Source organism: Microplitis mediator, chromosome 2 (assembly GCF_029852145.1).
Source record: "Microplitis mediator isolate UGA2020A chromosome 2, iyMicMedi2.1, whole genome shotgun sequence".
Taxonomy (NCBI): domain Eukaryota; kingdom Metazoa; phylum Arthropoda; class Insecta; order Hymenoptera; family Braconidae; genus Microplitis; species Microplitis mediator.
In genome coordinates this window covers 11395911-11420269 of record NC_079970.1, presented here as the reverse complement: position 1 = coordinate 11420269, position 24359 = coordinate 11395911, and the positions used below count along the sequence as shown (strand labels likewise).

Genomic DNA, 24359 nt, shown 5'->3' with positions numbered 1-24359 from the left:
CCGCCGCTTAATTTTTAATTATTTATCCGGGATTTCTCCCTTTGGTAGCGATAGTAATTTTTGGACAAGCGGGTTGGAGGGTGCGGACAACAATAAAGAATACGAGGAAGAAATTATCTTCCTATAATTTATTATTTATAGTGGATCTTTTCGAAAATTAAGAACCCAAACGTCTTCAAAGAGACTGGTGCTCTTGTTTAAGCCAAAAGTAATTTTTATGATGATAGAAAAATAGTTCTTTCACCTACCTTTCGATGTCAATTCTTCTAGTGCGGCAGCTATTATCCCTCCAGAACTAAACAGCTCACTCGGCCTTCCTGTAAGGTTGGTAGAATGGGTGCGGCTGGGTTGATAGGATGATATCTTATGTACTACTTTCGAATGAAAATCGAACGGCTTGAGTGATGAACTTGATCTTTTATTATATTTTAATTTACAACGTCTTAACTGAACGTCACTTGTTCACTCTAGTTTTTCACAACTTTATATTTTATTTATATTATAAAATTATTTATCTTATCGGATATTTTTAAACAGATTTTTATTTATAAATGCGTCCTTTTTCACACCCAAAAGGGGTTTTATGCGCAGAAACTCGGCACAAAGTGAGATCACAAATTCACGTGATTTGTGTCACAATTCACTCGAACCGGATAGATCTTCGAGATCTTTCAATTGCAATTAAGAACTATACTCTACACGATAGTTGACTATCAGCCGAGTATCTAACTCAATTGACAATTTAATTTATTAATAATGACCGTAAATGAATAAATTAATATCCTACACGAACTTAATCAGCCGGATACCTAGATCGATTTACGGTATAATTGATTTGAATTTTTGTAAATGAATAAATTAATATCCTACACGAACTTAATCAGCCGGATACCTAGATCGATTTACAATTTATTTATAGTGAATTTGGAAAACCGTAACTGATAAAATAATATCCTACACGAAATTAATCAGCCGGATACCTAAATCAGCGACGATTACTTATTGCCACGTCGGAAGATTTCTGCAATAAGATTACGGGCTATCGACGCCGTTTACGCGGACCAAGAAGTTGAAAATGAACTGAAGGCCCTGAGCCATGGTGCTCAGGCTTTTTATAAACTTTGTTTTGACAATTGATGGGGAATTTTTAATTATCGTCATTGGTTGAGAGTGACGACAGTTTATCATTTATTCGTTAAACTTATTGCAGGTGTCTTCCCACTATTCTTTGCCGCATAAAAAGGTGAAAAAGCTGACGCTGCGTTGTCGCGCGCTTTTCAAAGAGGAGCTCAGGAATAATTATTTTAAATAATTATTAACATAAAAAAAAAATTATTTGGACATAACACCAGTATTTGAAATTTCTAATGCTATCGAATACTTTTTAATCCTGAAATAATGTTTTTATTTCGTTATCTTTTTAGGATATGAAAGGATTCAACTAGCATTTAAAATTTTTAATGCTATCGAATACTTTTTAATCCTGAAATAAAGTCTTTATTTTAAAATCTTTTTAGGATATAAAAGGATTCAACTAGCATTTGAAATTTCTAATGCTACCGAATACTTTTTAATCCTGAAATAATTTTTATATTTCGTTATCTTTTTAGGATTTAAATGAATTTAACCAGTATTTGAAATTTCTAATGCTATCGAATACTTTTTAATCCTGAAATAATGTTTTTATTTCGTTATCTTTTTAGGATATGAAAGGATTCAACTAGCATTTAAAATTTTTAATGCTATCGAATACTTTTTAATCCTGAAATAAAGTTTTTATTTTAATATCTTTTTAGGATATAAAAGGATTCAACTAGCATTCGAAATTTCTAATGCTACCGAATACTTTTTAATCCTGAAATAATATTTTTGTTTCATAACCTTTTTAGGATATAGAAGAATTTCACCAGTATTTAAAATTTTTTATGCTACCGAATACTTTTTAATCCTGAAATAATTTTTATATTTCGTTATCTTTTTAGGATTTAAATGAATTTAACCAGTATTTGAAATTTCTAATGCTATCGAATACTTTTTAATCCTGAAATAATGTTTTTATTTCGTTATCTTTTTAGGATATAAAAGGATTCAACTAGAATTTAAAATTTCTAATGCTACCGATTACTTTTTAATCCTGAAATAATGTTTTCATTCCGTTATCTTTTTAGGATATAAACGAATTTAATCAGTATTTGAAATTTTTAATGCTATTGAATACTTTTTAATCCTGAAATAATTTTTTTATTTCATAACCTTTTTAGGATATAGAAGGATTTCACCAGTATTTAAAATTTCTTATGCTACCGAATACTTTTTAATCCTGAAATAATTTTTATATTTCGTTATCTTTTTAGGATATGAAAGGATTCAACTAGCATTTAAAATTTCTAATACTATTGAATACTTTTTAATCCTGAAATCATATTTTTATTTCGTTATCTTTTTAGGATATAAAAGGATTCAACTAGCATTTAAAATTTCTAATACTATTGAATACTTTTTAATCCTGAAATCATATTTTTATTTCGTTATCTTTTTAGGATATAAAAGGATTCAACTAGCATTTAAAATTTCTAATACTACTGAATACTTTTTAATCCTGAAATCATATTTTTATTTCGTTATCTTTTTAGGATATAAAAGGATTCAACTAGCATTTAAAATTTCTAATACTATTGAATACTTTTTAATCCTGAAATCATTCTTTTGATTTCGTTATCTTTTTAGGATATAAAAGGATTCAACTAGCATTTGAAATTTCTAATGCTACCGAATACTTTTTAATCCTGAAATAATGTTTTTATTTCGTTATCTTTTTAGGATTAAAAAGTATTTAAAAGTATTTGACAGTTTAAATCATTTCAAATCCTGTTAAATCATGTTTTCAGGATTAAATAGTATTTAACAGAATTAAAAAATTTGAATCATGTTAAATCCTTCTGAATCATATTTTCAGGATTCGATAGCATTCATAAGGATATAAATTTTTTTAATCCTTTCAAATACTTTTGTTTAATCAGGGACAACTTTTATTATCGTGGAATCATATTCTTTGAAGTGTCTAGATGACACCAGAATGTTTTAATTAATATTTAATTGCATAAAAAATTATTTAAAAACTACGCTTACTAAAGTAGCGACGCGCGTATGCCGAAACAGCCGCGCAAAAGCCGATTTTCAACTGTTATAATAATAAATAAATGCATGCCAGGACTGGTTGGTGGTTAGGATGTTGGAAAAATATGCATATTTAAAAATATAACAATATTTTTATTTGTCACAGCACAAATTATCACTGGATTACAAATTAAATCGTTGATTTAATTTATCAATACTGTTAAATGTCTGAGGTCATGAATACGTAAATGATTGAATACAAATTACTGAATTGAGCTCGAGTAAATAAACGAAGTAAAATAATTAAGTTGAGTTTAATTGAACACTGAGTTGATCGCAAAAATTGCACACATGAATTACTATTTTTGATAGCACTGAATGCATAACTAATTTAGTTATTGAGTTTTAATAATAATGATCACTTGATTGAATTGAATTTAATGAGCTCAGAATAAATTACACTGATTTTAATTTATTTGGTGAACACGTGGTAGCATGATAGCAGAGACTACCGAGCGAAAAATAACTTTAATTTAAGTTGGAAATTGAGCATAATGATAATTAAATAAATAATAAAACTGAGTCTTTTACTTTTATGAGCACTTGAATTAATTTATAAAGTAGTAATTAAGCACCTGTACGAATTTCCGTAGAATTAACCTCCTCAGGAATAGGTTGTAGATCACTGGATTGCTTGATGTTTTTCATTATTTATTTTCTGAGCTCGCAATTATAAAAATAATTATATTTTTATAGAGAGTTATGAACCCTTAATGTAATTAATGAATTACTTTTATTTATTCACTCAAGATAAGTGCAAATTTAATAGATTATGAAAAACACGTGCCCGGGAAAAAATGATCAGGCCTGACCATGCCTGTTCATGTATGATTAGGCCTGAAATTAGACCTGATCATGCCTGTTCATGTATGATCAGGCCTGAAATTAGACATGATCAGGCCTGATCATACCTGTCCATGCCTTTTCATGTCTGAGGCGTTAAATACACTCAGGCCTGTTCATGGCTGTTCATGTCTGTTCATGCCTGACCATGTCTGTTCATGTCTGAAGCGTTATATGCGTTCAGGCCTGATCATACCTGTCCATGCCTGTCCATGTCTGTTCATGTCTGTTCATGTCTGAAGTGTTAAATACAGTCAGGCCTAATCATACGTGTCCATGCCTGGTCATGTCTGTTCATGTCTGAAGCGTTCAATACAGTCAGGTCTGATCATGCCTGTTCAGGCCTGATCATGTCTGTTCATGGCTGTTCATGTCGGAAGCGTTAAATACAGTCAGGTCTGATCATGCCTGATCATGTCTGTTCATGGCTGTTCATGGTTGTTCATGTCTGAAGCGTTAACTACACTCAGGACTGATCATACCTGCCCATGCCTGGTCATGTCTGTTCATGTCTGAAGCGTTGAATAAGCTCAGGCCTGATCAGGCCTGTTCATGCCTGGTTATGTCTGTTCATGTCTGTTCATAGATATAAAATTTTTTCAACCAAGAATCTATCACGTATAACCCGGGAAAAAAAGATCAGACCTGATCAGACATGAACAGGCATGAGTCTTAAGACTTTCAGTACTTGAAGTTCGTACGAGACCTATTTTTCAACTTAATCTCTTAGGTCAACAGGTAACGAGGCGAACTTTCAAGCGCAAGGTCCACGGTTCGAATCCTAGACACTCCCATATTTTTTATTTTTTTTTCATTTTTATAGAAATAATTATATATAATTGTATATAGTTATGCATAATTATATATAATTATATAGGACCATTTTTTATATATAATTGTTTTACCAGAATGGGCATGAACAGGCATAAACAGACCTGATCAGACCTGAACATGCCTGATCAGGCCTGGTCAGGCATGACCATTTTTCATGTCTGATCAGGCCTGAAGACTCATGCCTTCTCATGTCTGATCAGGCCTAAACATTTTTTCCCGGGTGGTGTCACTTGAAATAATCTGAACGCAAGAATAATGGCGTCGGTCTTCTCGACACGAGGCAGGAAATTCATGCGCGCATGCGTCGCACTGCGTAAGTCAAGTTTTAATTGCTAGACACTAGGCCCCAGTAGGTGGTGCCTCTATTTGCCGGAAGTGCAACTACATTCAAATTTGAATGTAGTTGTGATTACGCAACATCAACGTTAAATTAAAATTATAAATATTAGAGCTACAATTCGGAAGTTGAGAACTTATGCACTAAAATTTTTTGCTCTTTCAGAAACTTTTTTAATATTTGAGCCATCATTTATACTTATCGAAATTTTCCCAAAAAGCTAGAAGTCTTATTTTTTTAACGGTTTTTTGTTAATAACAATTGTAAAATTCTTTTCTAGAAAATATCCAAAAAATGTCTTTTTCTAGACGCCATTCCGGATCGTTTAAGCAACTAACCATATTTTGAGGACACCTGTAACTATTTTTCGCAGAAAATAAACTTCTTGACTAGACTAGCATACCCTATGTATGTCTTAATACTCAGGCCTAAAAAGTGAAAGGTGTCCAGAATAGGTTGCGCACAAAAACGTTACGAAGTCATTCATTCAGTAGATTTCACTCTTCTCGCCTTATGTGAAAATCGATTCTTAAGAAGTAAACTCCAATATTGCTCGTAGAAATCCTACTTGATTAAAACATACAGTCAGTTCGTTACTCAAAAGAAAAATAGTCGATTGACGAAATAAAGAAAAGTCGGTTATTTTATTGTCCGGAGACACACATACAGCGTAAGTATTAACGAAATACTTGACGAGTGATGTGAGAGTATTCGTACACGGCGAGGCAACAACACTGCTGTTGCGAATGAGACACAAATAATCCGTAATCCTCAAAATTGCTTGAATGAAATAAAATAAAATAGAAATAATATTTCATTTCAGTAACGCATTGAATTTCACTATCATATAATAATTACACGTAATTAACTATTTAATTAGTATTGTAAAACGCACTTCACTTGCTCATTAACACAAAAAAATCGGTTATACACGTTGTTCAGTTTCGCGCCGATACTTTGGCTTGTTCACTTGTTTACAAATAAAGCGGATTACGGTTCAATCGAAATTAATTGATAATCGGTTAATTGTCCGTTGATCAAACTCGGATTGGTCGTAAAAGTCGTACATCGCGTTGTTCAAGAGTCGGAATTGAATTCTTCTATTGGTCGGGGTCAAATTGTTCAAAATACCAAAACGCGGCTGTTCAGTTCGACGTCTCAGCCGGACCTCTCGTTTCAATCCAAGCGTTGGATCGATACTCGGTCGAAGTCAAAATATTCGCTCATAGGTGTCACCAGAATTGGCTCAATGAAAAATGAAGTTTAATAAATCACAAACTATAAAAGGAACTCAAAAACTTCATTGTTTGATACCAAATGACGATGGAAGTTTACTTGTAAAACAATACTCAAATTCAACTGAATTTAAAATTTACAAATTGGTTAAGTGTCAAAAAAAATAAACATCATTCATTACTTTAGAGTTTAAATCCGGATCAATTTCATTTACTGTCTTTCCTGGAGGTTTTTTTTTCCTTATTGGCTATTGTCCCAAAAAGCCCACGTGCCACCTCTCCTAGATTATAAAGATAACTCATAAGAGTTACCCTCGCAGATTTGAATCACGGTGGAAACACCGTGGAAGTGTCAACACCGTGGATCCACCGTGGTTACACAGTGGATTTGTTCCATTTCACCACCGGGTATACACAGTGTATCCACGGTGATTACGCGGTGTATCCACCGTGATTCTATGGTGTCTTGACCACTGTGTATACACGGTGTTTCCACTGTGATTACGCGGTGTATCCACCGTGATTCCACGGTGGCTTTGTACTATTTCACCACCGCGTAATCGCAGTGGAAACACCGTGTATACACAGTGGTCAAGTCACTGTGAAATCACGGTGGATACACCGCGTAATCACGGTGGTAAAATGGAACAAACCCACCGTATTTCCACCGTGATTCAAATCTGCGAGGGTTCTTAGTCGATTTTTAAAATTCATTTACTGAATGAGTGGGAAAACTTAAAAAAATAGCATACTCCGAATGGCACAGTGTTTAAAAAAAATTATAGCAGCTAAATAGACCGATCTGAGAATGTTTATTGGTCAAACTCAGTCGGAAAATAATATTAAGGGAAAAAAAAGAATTGATTACCCACAATCGAATTAGTCTCAAAATTTTACAAATTCATCCAAGTTTTTTTGAGAATTTTTTCAAAAAAATCGAAGGGGGCATACATTTCGATAAAACGTTTTTTTGCTTAAAACTTAAAATAAACAATAAAGGATTCGATTAAGAATAAAAACGTATTTTTTTCTTGAAATCACATCCGAAAACGAAAATTATGAGAGAAAAAATGATCCGTTTGGTGTATTTTTCGCGAAGTTATAACCGTTTGAAAAAAAAAAACCTTGTATTTTGAAAAAAAAATGGTATCTCGGAAACGAGTAGTCCAAAACATTTGAAGAAATTCATGAAAGCATTTTTTATCAGCCTTCAAAACACATAAATTTTTCAAAAGTATTGGAGGGGGTGACCTCAAAAAGTGTCCGAATTGGTATGGAACGCCCCATACACACTAGGGTCGGTAAAAAAAATCAACTATTTTTTTTTGCACGTCCCACGGAAAAATGGGTTGCTAGACACCTTGAAAAAATTCTCACCAAATAGGAGCTCTTAATTTCAATCGGAAGATCCTCCGCATGGCAGTTGTTTATTTTTTTTCTTAGTACAATAGAAAAAGATCCATACCTCATCATTAATTGATTGTACATAAAAATGTTTAAAAAAAAATTTGTAGAAAATTTGTTGCTCTTCAAAAAAGGTATCGTATATTTTTTCCGTAAACCTCACCATTTGAATGATATTGAAGATTTAAGTTTGATCGTTTTAAGACAAATTTCATTTTTGTTTATAAAATTCATAACTCGACAATAAATGACCATTATAAAATGCGCAATATCAATTTTTGTAGAAAATTACCTGCTCTATGAAAATGGTGTCTTATGTTTTGGCGATTAAATTAAGCGTTCAAAAGATATCCATCATCAAAGTATCATGTGTGCTGATTGTAAGAGTTTTTGATTAGATGACCGAAAAATTTCAATTTAATTTATAGGTTTTGAGAAAAAGGTATAGCCGGATTACTATGGGAATTCTGCCCCCATGGCTTATTTGACTCAATTTTTAGCTCTTTAACTCGAACGGTATTCAAGAATTTCAAAAAAACCTATTTTTTCTGAATTATTTTTATGTTTATAGTAAAATTCGGAATTATTCAATAACGATTTTTTTCCTAATTCTGACGAGTCCAAAACATAAAACAAATCATATGATTGTGATTCTCAAACGGAAAGCCAATTTTTAACGGAGAAAAGAAAATAATAATCTTTTTTTTTAGCCTTTTTGAAACATGTCACTCACCAAAATTTGTCAGAAAATGTCTTTTATACTTCTTTGTACTCAGGAATTTTCCGTAATTTATTGGAGTGGTGGAACAATTAAAAAAAAATAAAAAACTTATTCCTTTCTTAAATGCTTGCGTTTTAACAAGCTTATATTTTTTTTTAGTACAAATACACTGGTCATGAAAATTAAGGGATAGAAAAAAAATTTGAAATTTTTGGGTTATTTTCAACATGCTGTAACTCGGTGAAAAATGTTCCTAGAAAAAAAATAGGAAGAGCAAATTGTAGCCTCAGGTTTTTTGTTTTCAGATCTGGACCTCAAATTTTTTTATCATGCACGATTCCGGAGTAATCATAGAAGAACCGACAAAAAAATCGGTCTGTCAGTTGACCCTGCGGACCAGCCCCAAAAACTTCCCACTGTTTTCGAGCTCAAGAACCTCGAAAACATTATTGTGAATACATTTTCAAGCTCTTCGAGCTCGAAAATACTTTTGTATGCTGTTTTTTTCGAAAAAAAACGTTTATCACTATTTCTTTTATCAACGATATCTCTCGAACGAATAAACCGATTGAAACGATTGAGGTGGTGATCGACGCGTGTTATCAAGTTCTAAAGCTGATTAAATTTTGAATTCGATTTATCGAGTCGTTTTTGAGATATTTAAAAAAAAATAAAATAATTTATTTTTTTTAATTCATTCGACAACGGTTTCTCTTGAACGAATGAATCGATTTTGATGGCTGGGGTGGCATTTGACGCGGCGTATAAAGCTTCAGAGCCCAGTCGATTATGGAATCAATCGATCGAGCACATTAAAAGTTATCCAAAAAAAACATTCTTGAAAAAATTTTATTTTTTGAATATCTCTGAACGAGCCCTACCGATCAAGCTCGATTTCTCACAGCTTCAAGATATTGACAAGCCGCATCGAATGACAACTTACAGTTCAAAATCGGTTCATCCGTTCAAAAGATACAGGTATTTACATACGTACGTACATACATACATACACACACTCGGACATCAACTTGAAATTTAGTCTAGTCGATAAGTTGAAAATGGTCGAAAATAGAGATACTGCTCTTAAAATTAGGCGAGATAGCTCATTGGATCCGGAATGACGTCTAAAAAAATGTGCCAAAAGATTGTATTAGCACGTAAAAAATTGCAAAAGTTATAAACAAATCAAGATGAAAAAAAACAGGCTTTTCGTTTTTTGCCAATATTTCATAAACAATTAATATTTAAGAAATCTAATAAAAAGATTCTTTAAGAGGAGGAAATTTCAAAATAAAAACTCCCATCTCCCAAATTTCTATCTCCATTACTTATAATTTTGATTTAACGCTGAAAATGGGTCTCCGCGCGATATTCTTAAGTTGCGCGCGCAGCGTCAAAAGCAAGTTCGACACAATAATTAATTTATTTAAGGTATTAAATATTTTTTTTTTAATTTATTCCCGTTGGAAATTTTACTTAAAGTTAATTTTTCAACAAGTTGAACGATTGTTAACTAACAAAATTTTCTCGAACTGAGTAAATGAGAAAAAATGTTTAAATAATTGTCGTATAAATTTTTCGCTTCGTGGAGCCTTTCTTACATACATACTTAACAAGATCACGCGATGAAAGTTAAAGAAATATTCATACTTTGTTTATAATAATTTTTGTACTTGAACAAAAACTGAACAATCCAAGTAATGTTGCTAAAAAAATTTTTTTTTCTCTTAATCATCATATTATCGTTCTTTCATTAATACAAGATATCAATTGATTTGGAAAAAAAAATTTTTCCGTCATTTGTTGATAAATTTTTTATAAACAAATTGATTATTTTGATATTTAAAAAAAAGTTTTTTTTTACAAATTCATTCTATTACAAATATTATGATTTTTAAAAAACAAATTTTTCCTTAATAACAATTTTTAATTGTTTATAATCGTTTTTTTTATATTTCGATGGTTTAAATAATTAGTTAAGAAATTATTTTTTATCTAAAAATCATAATTGACAGTCCTCTATAAAGTAACAAAAAAAAAATATTTTTTTATCAACAATTTTATTGTTTATTAACTTACTAATTTGTTATAAACAAATTTTCAACTTTGTTATATTTTTTTTCTGAATCTTATAAAATTTACAAATACGACCACATATAACAAAGTATAGAAAAAAAATTTTTTCAATTTTTTATTGTACTTTTAAAAAATACGTGCTACAAAAGTTGCAGCGACTGCGTCATTTGTCTACTAAAAAACTAATATAACTTTTAAACTATTAGAGATACGAAAATAAATATTATTGCCGATTTTATAAAGGGTTAAACGATCTTTCAAATAAGCTGTTATAAAAATTTTTAGTCATTGATAATCTTCTGTTATGCGCATTTGTTTATAAAAACTAATATTTTTTTCGATGCTTGTCGAACTCTCGTGATTTCTAACTAGTGAGAGAATCGTAAAACAGAAAAAACGGCATTTAACTTTTTAAAAAATGCATGACAATAGATTATCAATGACTAAAAATTTTTATAACAGCTTATTTGAAAGATCGTTTAACCCTTTATAAAATCGGCAATAATGTTTATTTTCGGATCTCTAATAGTTTAAAAGTTATATTAGTTTTTTTGTGGACAAATGAAGCAGCCACTGCAACTTTTGTAGCACGTATTTTTTAAAAGTACAATAAAAAATTGAAAAAATTTTTTTTCTATACTTTGTTATATGTGGTCGTATTTGTAAATTTTATAAGATTCAGAAAAAAAATATAACAAAGTTGAAAATTTGTTTATAACAAATTGGTAAGTATATATGGGGCATTCCATGCCAAATCACCGAGGTTTCGGCCCGACCCCCTTCGATTTCGCTGAAAATTTTTTATCATTTTCTACCCTACCAAAGACATTTTCCTGAATTTTTTCAGATTTTTTTACCCAACCCAAAAAAAGTTACGAATTTTTGAAAAAAAACGCTCTTTTGTTTTCAAATTGCTGTAACTTTGACACAAATTGACATTTTGGCACTTTTTTTTTTTTGAAAAATTTTGTTTTTAATTGTAGTTTTCAGAAAAAAATACAAAAAATTTTTCGGAAGTCACGATATATAAAATATTTCATTTTTTTCAATAAAACCGTAATTTTTTCGAAGTCGGAAACCTTCGATTCTCAATTTTTTTGTCTCAAAAAAAACTTCAACCAAGACAGTATTGGACCCCGCCATTCCCATTTTGTGCCGACTTTCCTTTACATTTTTTTTTTTCGATTGAAATTAAAAAAATTTCTAAATTTGGCTTATTTTTTATGACTTTGCGCTGAAGTTTCTTTGGATTGTTTTTAAAAGCTCAGAAGTTGAATAAAATTGGACAATAACAACCGTAAAGTGTATTAGGGGCAAGAATTGATTTTTTCGGAAGAAAATTCCCAATTTTGAAATACAGTGAAACCTAAACCTACAATTAACCTTCTCACTAAGACAATTCATAGATGAACTCAGAAAAATATCGATAGCCCGAACTGAGAATCGAACCTAGACCATGTCGGTATCGCGCCGAGTGCTCTACCAGTTGAGATATCCGGTACTATACTATATTCCGTTCAATTTGATCTAAAATTGTCTATAAGGCTATCGATATTTTTCTGAGTTCATCTATAAATTGTCTTAGAGAGAAGGTTAATTGTAGGTTTAGGTTTCACTGTATTTCAAAATTGGGAATTTTCTTCCGAAAAAATCAATTCTTGCCCCTAATACACTTTACGGTTGTTATTGTCCAATTTTATTCAACTTCTGAGCTTTTAAAAACAATCCAAAGAAACTTCAGCGCAAAGTCATAAAAAATAAGCCAAATTTAAAAATTTTTTTAATTTCAATCGAAAAAAAAAAATGTAAAGGAAAGTCGGCACAAAATGGGAATGGCGGGGTCCAATACTGTCTTGGTTGAAGTTTTTTTTGAGACAAAAAAATTGAGAATCGAAGGTTTCCGACTTCGAAAAAATTACGGTTTTATTGAAAAAACTGAAATATTTTATATATCGTGACTTCCGAAAAATTTTTTGTATTTTTTTCTGAAAACTACAATTATAAACAAAATTTTTCAGAAAAAAAAAGTGCCAAAATGTCAATTTGTGTCAAAGTTACAGCAATTTGAAAACAAAAGAGCGTTTTTTTTCAAAAATTCGTAACTTTTTTTGGGTTGGGTAAAAAAATCTGAAAAAATTCAGGAAAATGTCTTTGGTAGGGTAGAAAATGATAAAAAATTTTCAGCGAAATCGAAGGAGGTCGGGCCGAAACCTCGGTGATTTGGCATGGAATGCCCCATATAGAGGACTGTCAATTATGATTTTTAGATAAGAAATAATTTCTTAACTAATTATTTAAACCACCGAAATATAAAAAAAACGAATATAAACAATTAAAAATTGTTATTAAGGAAAAATTTGTTTTTTAGAAATCATAATATTTGTAATAGAATGAATTTGTGAAAAAAATTTTTTTTTAAATATCAAAATAATCAATTTGTTTATAAAAAATTTATCAACAAATGACGGAAAAATTTTTTTTTTCAAATCAATTGATATCTTGTATTAATGAAAGAACGATAATATGATGATTAAGAAAAAAAAAAATTTTTTTAGCAACATCCTAAGAAGCTATTCTGACTATTTTCAGAATGATGTCCAAGTGTATGTATGTATGTATGTGTGTGTGTGTGTGTGTGTGTGTGTGTGTGTGTGTGTGTGTGTGTGTGTGTGTGTGTGTGTGTGTGTGTGTGTGTGTGTGTGTGTGTGTGTGTGTGTGTGTGTAAACTCTTTGTCACTTTTTAACTAATGAATCGAGTTGGATGGTTGACGTGGCAATCGAAAGAGCTTGTTGGCCCTTAACTTTGCTGAAAATTTCAGATCATTTAATCAAGTAGAAAATATTGGCGAATTATGAAAAAAAAAAAAATTTTTTTTTTCGTTTTTTAGTGATTTCTCAGAAACGACTTGAACGATTGACTTGAAAATCTTATCAGCTCTAAAACTTGATAAGCCGCGTCGAATGCTACCTCAACCATCTCAATCGGTTAATTCGTTCGAGAGATATCGTTGGTGGAAGAAATGATAAAAAACGGTTTTTTTCGATTATCTTTGAAGTTACTTATCCGATCAATTTTAAAATCTAATCAGCTCTAGAATTTAAGAAAACGCGCCGATTACCACCTCAAACGTCAAAATCGGTTGATTAGTTCAAAAGATATCAGCGCTGAAAAGTTAAAAAAATAACATTTTATGTTATTCTTTCCTTATAAATCAAAAATATAATGTGCTAAAATGTGTCTGAAATCATACCAACTCTTTCTCAATATAGTCTCTTTCGATCATCAGCTAATGTCATGTAACTTGTTCCTTAGTTTTGAACATATTGTCAGCAAAAAATTGAAAAAACCTAGTCGTTAATGTTTTTCTCGGATATTCCATATATTATTGCTCTGACCTAAGTTAAAACTCATTCAAATCTTGATTTTGATCACTGACATTGATTTCTGCCTCAGTACATGTACTTCAGAGAACATAATCGAAAATAAAAATTTAAAAGCCGCATCTTTATCAATGATTTCTGATTCTTAAGTTTTAAACTCTAGCTTGAAACGTTATTTGTTAGATCTTGAAAAGCTCAAAAAAAAATGATTGCACGTAATAGCTTTTTCGAGCTCGAAGTGCTCGAAAATATATTCACAGTGATGATTTCAAGCTCCTTGAGCTCGGAAACAGCAGGAAGTTTTGGGGCTGGCCTGCAGGCCCAACCGACGCCCAGATTTTTTTGTTTCGATATTTTTCTTCTTTATCATCTTCAAAATGATTTTTCTTAACATCGAAATCATTTTGAAGATGATAAAAAAGAAAAATATAAAAAAAAATGTTTTTTAAGAATTACTGATTTTGGTTGAAGAAACGAAGCTTGTCGCTAAAAAAAACTTTTTGACATTGAAGAAATGATTGAAAACCAAAGAATCGCTAATTATGCGATTTTTGGCTAAATCAATAAATTTAAAGCTTCGGGACACTAAGAAAGAACAATCGCAGCGCATTGAAATTTCTAGGGTTTTTCCAGGACACTTTGAGGTTGAAAAAAAAAACGACGATATCCTTTGTTTATCCGTTGTATCCAAAGTTATAGCAAGATTTCCAAATATCCTTAAACATGCAAATTTTGACCTGTTTTTTAATAAACATTATCGCTTCAAAATAAATTTTTCCATCAAAAGCCACTAATTTTGCCTTATAAGGTATATTTTGCAGTTTTTAAAACCCTACTTCCATTCTCTGTGCAACTAATAGGTCCGGAGTTATTGATTATCAAAGCCAAAATGGACTTTTTTGCTTTGATCAATGATAACTCGGTACCAAACTGTCGAAAAGACATGTTCAGGCCGCCAAATTAAGGGGCACAAAATTTCCTAAAAGAGTCGTAAAGTCGGATTATTCAAAAAAATTTATTGAAGCCCACAGACTTGTTGAAAGACGAGCAAAAATTTTTTTTCGTCGGTTTTCTTATGATTACTCCGGAATAGTCTATGATAATAAAATTTGAGGTCCAGATCTGAAAACTAGAAACTTGAGGCTACCATTTGCTTTTCCTATTTTTTTTCTATGACCATTTTTCACCGAGTTACAGCATGTTGAAAGTCACCCAAAAATTTCGAATATTTTTTCTATCCCTCAATTTTCGTGACCAGTGTAAATACGTAGAAAATTTTTTTTTAACAAAAATATATCCTCGCAAAAGATAAACATATATACTATGTGTATAAGGCCCATACTGTTATATGCGTCTTCAATATGGAGCAATCCAAGCAAAGTAAAGTATGACAGATTAGAGAAAATACAAAAAAAAGCCTGCGTATAGCACTAAATGCCAAACCAGGGTTAAGTATCAAATCAATTATTAAACAAACAGGATTCTCTAGAATTAAAGATGCTGTGTTACGACACACAACGAATTTCTACACGACTCAAATTAAAAATATATATATTTTATTTGACTTATGCTGTGAAACTACCAGAAATCCATGGCATACCCTGGCGGATCTTATTTTACAGTATTTTTCGGTATCACTATCGTAGTTTACCGGAACTTACCGTAGAATTACCGTACTTGACTACCGTAAACTACGGTAGTGATATCGAAAAATACCGTGAAATTAGATATGCTCACAGGAACAGTAATTGTACCGTAACTTTTGCGAAATTCATCTGTTTAAAGGTTATTGGAGCTTGAAATCCAATTGATAGGAAGCTTCGAGATCTTTCTACTTTTTTGGTGAAACTATCAGACTTATCACGAAACGTCATAGAATCTTTTTTGTTGAGAATCCTATTCATTAAAAATTATCTCCGATAATGTTTTTTAAAATCCCGCATTTTTTTCTAGCTATTTCCATTCTAATGTCAAGCTCTTAAAACAAATTAGTGTTCTGATCGATTTCAAGAGCTTGTCATGAAAATGGAAATAACTAGTAAACAATGCGAAGTTTTGAGACACTTTATTAGAGGTAATTTGTAAAAAATAAAAGTGTGTACAAAAAAGACACTAACATTTTGTGATAAGCCTGATAGTTTCACCGGAAAAGTAAAAAAATCTAGAAATTTGCTATAAATCTGACTTTTAAGTTTAGAATAAATTAATTTATTAGAAAAATTTTAATTTAAGTTAAGAATAAAATAATTCTTATAAATAGCACGTAATAAATCGAATTTAATTATTTTTCCTAACTTATTACAGCAACGCTAAACTTAACCAATAAACTCAGCATGTCATAAACAAAAATTAAACTGATTATTATAATCACTTGTTAAGCATATTCTCACGCAAAAAATGTAAAAAATCACATATCATAAATTTTTATGTTTCAATTATTTGAAATCAATTGATTTATCATTTAAATCCACAATGATTATTATTCAATAATGTAACGCTTATAAAATGAACAGGAGACACTGCGCAGAAAATCTAATAGCTGATTATCTGGCGAGGGAGCGTGTTTCAGCTGTCTCAAAATAGCCCGGCAAATTCAAATGTATGAAACTTAAAAGAAAGAAAAACTTAATAAAATAGTTTTCTGATTGCTTTTAAGAGCTCAACATTGAAATGAAAATAACTAGAAAACAAAGCAGAATTCGAAAAACTTTATCCGTAATAATTTGGAAGGAATAAAATTACCTTCAAAAAAATTTTTATGACATACCCGACTAGAATTTCTTCCTGATTTGCCTGAAGTACCATAAGGACCTTATCGGGTTAATATAAGGTTTGCCTTATTAGGGCAAACCTGACAAGTTCCTTGTCAGGTCCTCATCAGGATATCCTAATTAAAAAAAAATTTATTTGCCACCGGGCCAACCCGACGAGTTCCTGATCAGGATCTCGTCAGGATATCCTTATTCAAAAAAAAGTTATTTGCCATCGGGTCAACCTGACAAGTTCCTGATCAGACCCTCGTCAGGATATCCTTATTCAAAAAAAGTTATTTGCTATCGGGTCAACCTGACAAGTTCTTTGTCAAGACCTCGTCAGGATATTTCTATTTAAAAAATCTGTCTATCGGTTGACCCTGCGGGCTAGCCCTAGAACTTCCCGCTGTTTTCGAGCTCCTTGGTCTCTAAAACATTGTTGTTAATACATTTTCGAGCTCTTTGAGCTCGAAGACACCGTTGTTTCCCTTTTTATGAGCTTTTCAAGCTCAACAGGGTTACGTTTTATGTTAAAGTTTAAAAATTTAGAATCTAAAATAATGAATAAATGAGGATTTTTTAACTTCCCGCTGAGGAAAATCAACGATTTTCAAAAAATTCGGGAAGTTATTGGTTTCACCCCGATTTTCAAAAACCGGGTTTTCATCATATGTCGACATTTGAAGGTGCTAGGGTGCTATTCTGACATTTTCAGAGCGATGTCTGTATGTATGTATGTATGTATGTGTGTGTGTGTGTGTGTGTGTGTGTGTGTGTGTGTGTGTGTGTATGTGTGTGTGTGTGTGTGTGTGTGTGTGTGTGTGTGTGTGTGTGTGTGTGTGTATGTGTGTGTGTGTGTGTGTGTGTGTGTGTGTGTGTGTGTGTGTGTGTGTGTGTGTGTGTGTGTGTGTGTGTGTGTGTGTGTGTGTGTGTGTGTGTGTGTGGATGTAAACCTCTCATATCGTTTTGATGAATGAACCGATTTAGATGGTTTTTGCGGCATTCGAAAGATATCTTTTGAACTTAGATTTTCAAAAAAATTTTAGACCAATTAGTCAAATAAACTCTGAGATATTTAAGAAATACGAAAAAAAAAAAATTTTTTTTTCGTTTTTTTTGGATATTGTGAAAACTGTTGGATCGATCAATTCCAAAATCTAATCAGCTTTAGAACTTGATAAAAGCTTTCGATTGCCACCAAGAACGGCTCAATCAGATAATCCGTTCGAAAGATATCGTCGACGAAAGAAACAGTAAGAAACGGTTTTTTGCAAATATCGTCGAAACGACTAAACCAATCATTCCCAAAATTTCATCAGCTCTAGACCTCAATAAAACGCGTCGATTGCCACCTCAACCGTCTTAATCGGATAATCCGTTCAAGAAGTATCGTCGACGAAAGAATGGAAAAAATCGTTTTTTTCCGTTTTTCGTGGATATTTCGGAATCTATCAAATCGATCAAGTCCAAAATCTAATCAGCTCTAGAACTCGATGTGAGCATTCTATTTCCACCTCAACCGTCTCAATCGGATAATCCGTTCAAGAGATATCGTCGACAACAGAATGGAAAAAAATCGTTTTTTTTTTTTTATTTTTCGTGAATATTTCGGAAACTATCGAATCGATCAATTCCAAAACCTAATCAGCTTTAGAACTCGATAAAAGCATTCGATTGCTGCCCAGAACGTCCCAATCAGATAATCCGTTCCAGAGATATTGTTGACGGAATAATAAATGTAAAATCTATATGTGCTTTTTCCATTAAAAAACATCATAATTACTGAACATAATTACTCAAAACTAATATGTTCTTCTTTATATAAGTCATTGAAAGTGATTGCTCAAAAATTGTCATGTTCGCTGGTATCACGATATACTTACACGATGTAGATACAACGAATCACGTAAATACTTATTTTTGAGCTAATTATTGAACATAATTGTAATAAAATATATAAAAAACGCTCATTCATTCGTTATTTTGGATTCTAAATTTTTAAACTTTAACATAAACCGTAACCCTTTTGAGCTTGAAAAGCTCATAAAAAAGGGAAACAAAGATATTGTCGAAAATGTATTTATACCAATGTTTTCGAGCTCTTAGAGCTTGAAAATAGCGGGAAGTTTAGGGGCTGGCCTGCAGGGCCAACCGATACCCAGATTTTTATATTTGTTCACAATTATGGTCAATAATTAGCTCAAAAATAAGTATTTACGTAATACGTTGTATCTATATCGTGTAAACATATCCTGATACGAGCAAACATGACGATTTGTAGGCAATCACTTCCAATGACTTATATAAAGAAAAAAATATTAGTTTTGAGTAATTTTTTCAGTAATTATTATGTTATTCAATGAAAAAAACAGATATTGATTTAACATTTATTATTCCGTTGACGATATCTCTCGAACGGATTATCTGGTTGGGACATTCTTGGCACCAATCGAATGATTTTATCGAGTTCTAAAGCTGATTAGATTTTGGAATTGATCGATTCGATAGTTTCCGAAATATTTACGAAAAACGAAAAAAAAACGATTTTTTTTCATTCTTTCGTCGACGATATCTCTCAAACGGATTATCTGATTAAGACGGTTGAGGTGGCAATCGGCGCGTTTTATTGAGGTCTAGAGCTGATTAGATTTTGGAATTGATCGATCCAACAGTTTTCACAATATCCAAAAAAAAAAACGAAAAAAAAATTTTTTTTTTTCGTATTTCTTAAATATCTCAGAGTTTATTTGACTAAATGGTCTAAAATTTTTTTGAAAATCTAAGTTCAGAAGATATCTTTCGAATGCCGCAAGAACCATCTAAATCGGTTCATTCATCAAAAAGATATGAGAGGTTTACATCCACATACACACACACACACACACATACATACATACAGACATCGCTCTGAAAATGTCAGAATAGCATCTTAGCACCTTCAAATGTCGACATATGATGGAAACCCGGTTTTTTAAAATCGGGGTGGAACCAATAACTTCCCGAATTTTTTGAAAATCGTCGATTTTCTCAGCGGGAAGTTAAAAAAAGTGATTTGCCATCGGGTCAACCTGACGAGTTGCTGTTCAGGGCCTCGTCAGGATATTCTTATTAAAAAAAAAGTTATCCCATCTCTTTAAATATTTCATTTACAGGCTAAAAATTAAAAAAAGTACAAAATAATATCATATAAAAATCACGTCAATCATTGTAACACAGATTTTTTACTTTTTCATCAATTATTCTTTGACATCATAATGAATATTATATTTACACTTTCAAGATCACTTGTGTATGTTAGCCCAGTGGATAGCATCGAGGACTTTGAATCGAAAGGACGCAGGTTCGAGCCCAGCAGTTATCGGGATTTTTTAATCAATAAAAAATATGTTTACTTCCTTTAATTAATGCTCTCAATACAATAGATAACATTCTCGATCGAATTAAAATTCTCTTATTTTTGTTTTGCAATTTAATATTTTTTTAAAAATAATTACTAATAAGGTAATCCTGATAAGGATTTGATGAGGATATCCTGATAAGGATTTGATGAGGATATCCTGATAAGGCAATCCTGATAAGGACGTGATGAGGATATCCTGGTAAGGTCCTGATAAGGCAATCCCGATAAGGACCTCATGGGTCTTAAGCGTTACATCAATATCAGGATCCTCGTCAGGATACCCTGATCGGGACCTTATTTGAAGTAAGGTTAACCCGATAAGGACCTCGTCAGGCCCTTATGAAAAATTCTAGTCGGGTATTTTGTGATAAGACTGATAGTTCCGCCGGAAAAATAAAAAGATCTCAAAATTCACTATAAACTTTACTTTAAGCTCAAATAACGTTTAAACAGTTGGATTTATCAAAAAATAATAAGAGAATTTTTTTGTATAGCGTTCAATTTCCTACAACCATAATAATCTTGCATAAACATCCGTTCATTGGTTTATGAGCTTTAAATTTTCTACACTTTCAATTTTTGGACACCATGAATAAATAAAATTGAAAAATGTTAGTACATCAACTTTTTTGTGTCCATTTTTCTCATAGCATTTCCAACTTAACCCATACCTGAATTATAGTAGATTTTCGAAGATATGTTTATCTTATTTGTTGGTAGATTTAGCCATTTTTTCTAGCCTTTTATTTTTGAGTCCCAGATGGTAAAAGTTATTAAATTGTAGTAGAACTTTAGGTACTTGCCAAATTTACAGAAATACTTTTAGATAACTGTATTCTACGGTGGCAGACAAAAAATTTACGGTAAGAATACAGTAGGCTTACCGTAAAAGAATTCTATACCCATTTCGGAATTTTTGCGGTAGATTACCGTAACTTTCCGTAATTTTGCGTGAAAATTCGGTGGGATACCGCAATTTTACCGCCAAATTCGGTAGCAGTACGGAATACTACGGTATTCTGTGTTTTTTACGGTAATTTACCGTAAATTCACCTAAATTTCGGTTTTTTACCGTATTTCAGGTCCGCCAGGGTAAATATAAAATGCCGCGTCGAACGCTAATAAATAAGCATCTGACCTAGTAGTATTAAGTCTTAATTTGTAAGTAGTTTGTAAGGCTGTCTAGTCATAACAATCAAATATTAATCTAATTAGGTTTTTTCTAAACTTTTTCCTAAACAAAATGGAATCTAAATGTTAATTTTTTATGAAATTATAGAATAATATCTGTAAAATAAAGAAAAAACGAAAGTTCATGCGAGTTAAGTCTTAAGGACAGAAATCGAAAATAAATAATAAGTATAAGCAATGTATTAATTATACTATTGAATGTAAAATAGATCAACAAAATATTATGAAAACTGTAACTGTAGCGGCAGTGCATTAATTCTTCACCAGTCTAACTGGAAAGAATACTCTCTACAGATAGCCAGCAAAGCTATCAGCGCTCCTCAACGAATAAATATTCAAGCGAGCAAGGCTTCAATATTCTCTAGCTACGTCTCAACAACAACCAGTTCTTTTTATAACTAACGTTGTCTTAGCTCTTTTCAGGGCTAGTCAACTAGACCTCCGGGTCAACGTAAGACTACTTGCCATCTCAACGGTTCTTTTTAGAACCAGTCATATCTATTTTTTAACGTTATAACTCAACAGTCTTTTTCAAGACCAAACCGGCCTTTTTCAAAGCTCCAACACTTTCTAACGTAAGAAATTTGCTTCAATAGTAAACTATACAACCGGCAGACTCCTCGTTAAACACAATTTTACTACAAAACTTATACTTCTGCATTAGTTTCATACATACCAGAAGATTCCCTTTTTATTTCCATGAAGGTATTTGTATTTCGGTTGTTTACTGCAACACTGTTGTAGTCCACTTGACTCTTGTGACAATGAAGGGCTATAAGTCGAGTTTTTTGTGATGGAATTGAACTTGTCGCTGGTCGCAGCCGTCTAGTTTTAGCACTTATTAATGCACTTTTCCCAAAAAATAGATCATTCATGGTTTGAGATGATGGTGGTATTACAGTTTGCCTCACACGTGCTCCTGTTGAAAATTCATATAACAATTTTAAATCAAATAATTTTCGATGATTGGTAATTATATTGAAAGTTCTAGGTATTTTTTACGGTTTTCTAATCTGTTAAGACGGTAATAATTATTTTTGTTGCAAAGCAAAAAAATATGACAATATGTCAAATACTATTATACGATTACAAGATAGAGACTATGAGCCACTGATTCATGTTATAACTGCAATGCTTTATAGAACATATGTGACCTACACATATACTTGCATAATACATGTGACTTCCGATATAGTTATTGATCAACCACCACTTTTTAATTTAAGATTGAAGAAAATTAGTGTAAAATAAAAATTACAGTTGTATCAACTAACTGGAGTAATAACGATTCACTTACACTTTACTTCCGGGTAAAACGAATTAAATATGGCTGTATAGGACTGTATATGGAGCATACATACTTTTTGAACAATTCCATAAGGGTCATTCCATGTCAAATGTTGTGAAGGAGATGGAAAGAATGCAACGACTAGGATCTCCAGCACCGTGAATAGAGACACGTATTCAATATTTTTCACTAAAAACGATCTAGATTTAATTTGTTTTAATATTGTTAAGCATAAATTTTATAAAAAATGATTTTTGTTTACTTCCTAGTTTTATTTTTCACAAACAAAAACAATAAACTAGTTCGATAGATTACTGGTAAGTAGGTAGTTGTAACGATTTTCTATTTTAGATATGATCAGGTGGAAAGAAACCAACATAAACATGAGATTTGTAGCATGTCTCTGTACTTATCTTATCAAGGTGTTCAAAATCAATTTCAAAATTTTACACACATGCTACATCCCAGTCTGCTCGTCAGATGTCTCTGACCATTTTTAAATACTAATTATAACGTAATTATTACATACTAATTAAGACGTATAATTATAATTCAGCAAGTTGCAGGATATAATCAGATGTAATAATATGATAAAATATAATAATATAATATAATATAATCCCTCACTGATTTGAATCACGGTGGAAACACGGTGGGTTTGTTCCATTTTACCACTGTGATTACGCGGTGTATCCACCGTGATTCCACGGTGGTTTGACGACTGTGTATACACGGTGTTTTCACTGTGATTTCGCGGTGATACACCGTGGAACCACGGTGGTGAAATAGCACAAAGCCTCCGTGGATCACGGTGGATACACCGCGTAATCACAGTGGATACACTGTGTATACCCGGTGGTGAAATGGAACAAACCCACCGTGTAACCACGGTGGATCCACGGTGTTTGCACTTCCACGGTGTTTTCACCGTGATTCAAATCTGCGAGGGATAATATAAAATAACATAGTATAATGTTATTCAGAATATTTAAAACATATGGATAAAAAATTTTTTCTCTTTATATTTCTTATATACAAATAAACGCTGACACCTCGAGTTTCTCTCGGGACTCTCAGCTGCACAAGTACCTATTTAGTTCTAAAATAACTTTTGATCAATGGTAAGGGACTTATTTGTTAATAACAAAAACGGAGAGAGCGTGCGAACAGAGAATGAATCATTCGAGAATATTGCTTATATCGATCCACCCCTCTACATCGAACGTTGTGCGGGGCTGATGCGCAAACGCCACGTTTTGATAACACTTACTCTAGTTTTTCTCGATCAAGAGGAATCAGTCCGAAACTTAGAATCATTGAGATCAATCAGGCTCATAAAATCTTAACTTCGTTCTCACCTTCTTGAAGTAATTGATAGGAATATCTTAACATTATTATAAATTACTTCAATTGTATATTTCCACACTCTAAAACTATTTCTTTACAATTGAATAAGTAGGATTTAGATATATCGAATAATATATCCAAACGACCAGATTATTACAACCACCAAATGGTGGCTGTTCAACTCATACTTAATTATTATTTGTAATTAGCGGTAGAGGCAGCCGTTTGGCACGCACGTGGCTCGGGCGATCACCAAAGTTACGTACCATCGAGCAGGATTGCTACTTGACTGGGTGACCGCTTAGCCACGCGTCGGGTTCGAACGAAGGTCTCTGACCGTTAAGCGCGGGATGAGGATCTAGTGGTCGGTAA

At 32.1% G+C, this 24359-nt stretch overlaps 1 protein-coding gene across 6 annotated transcripts in view; it reads right to left on the bottom strand.

Annotated features, from left to right (window-relative positions):
* Positions 1–24359, bottom strand: part of LOC130663026 (uncharacterized) — a 490048-nt gene that overhangs the window by 101418 nt on the left and 364271 nt on the right. For all 6 annotated transcript variants that reach the window (XM_057462059.1, XM_057462055.1, XM_057462056.1 and 3 more), the window contains one exon: positions 22029–22271. In XM_057462059.1, coding sequence (XP_057318042.1) covers positions 22029–22271 — 243 coding nt within the window. The remainder of the gene's footprint in view (positions 1–22028; positions 22272–24359) is intronic.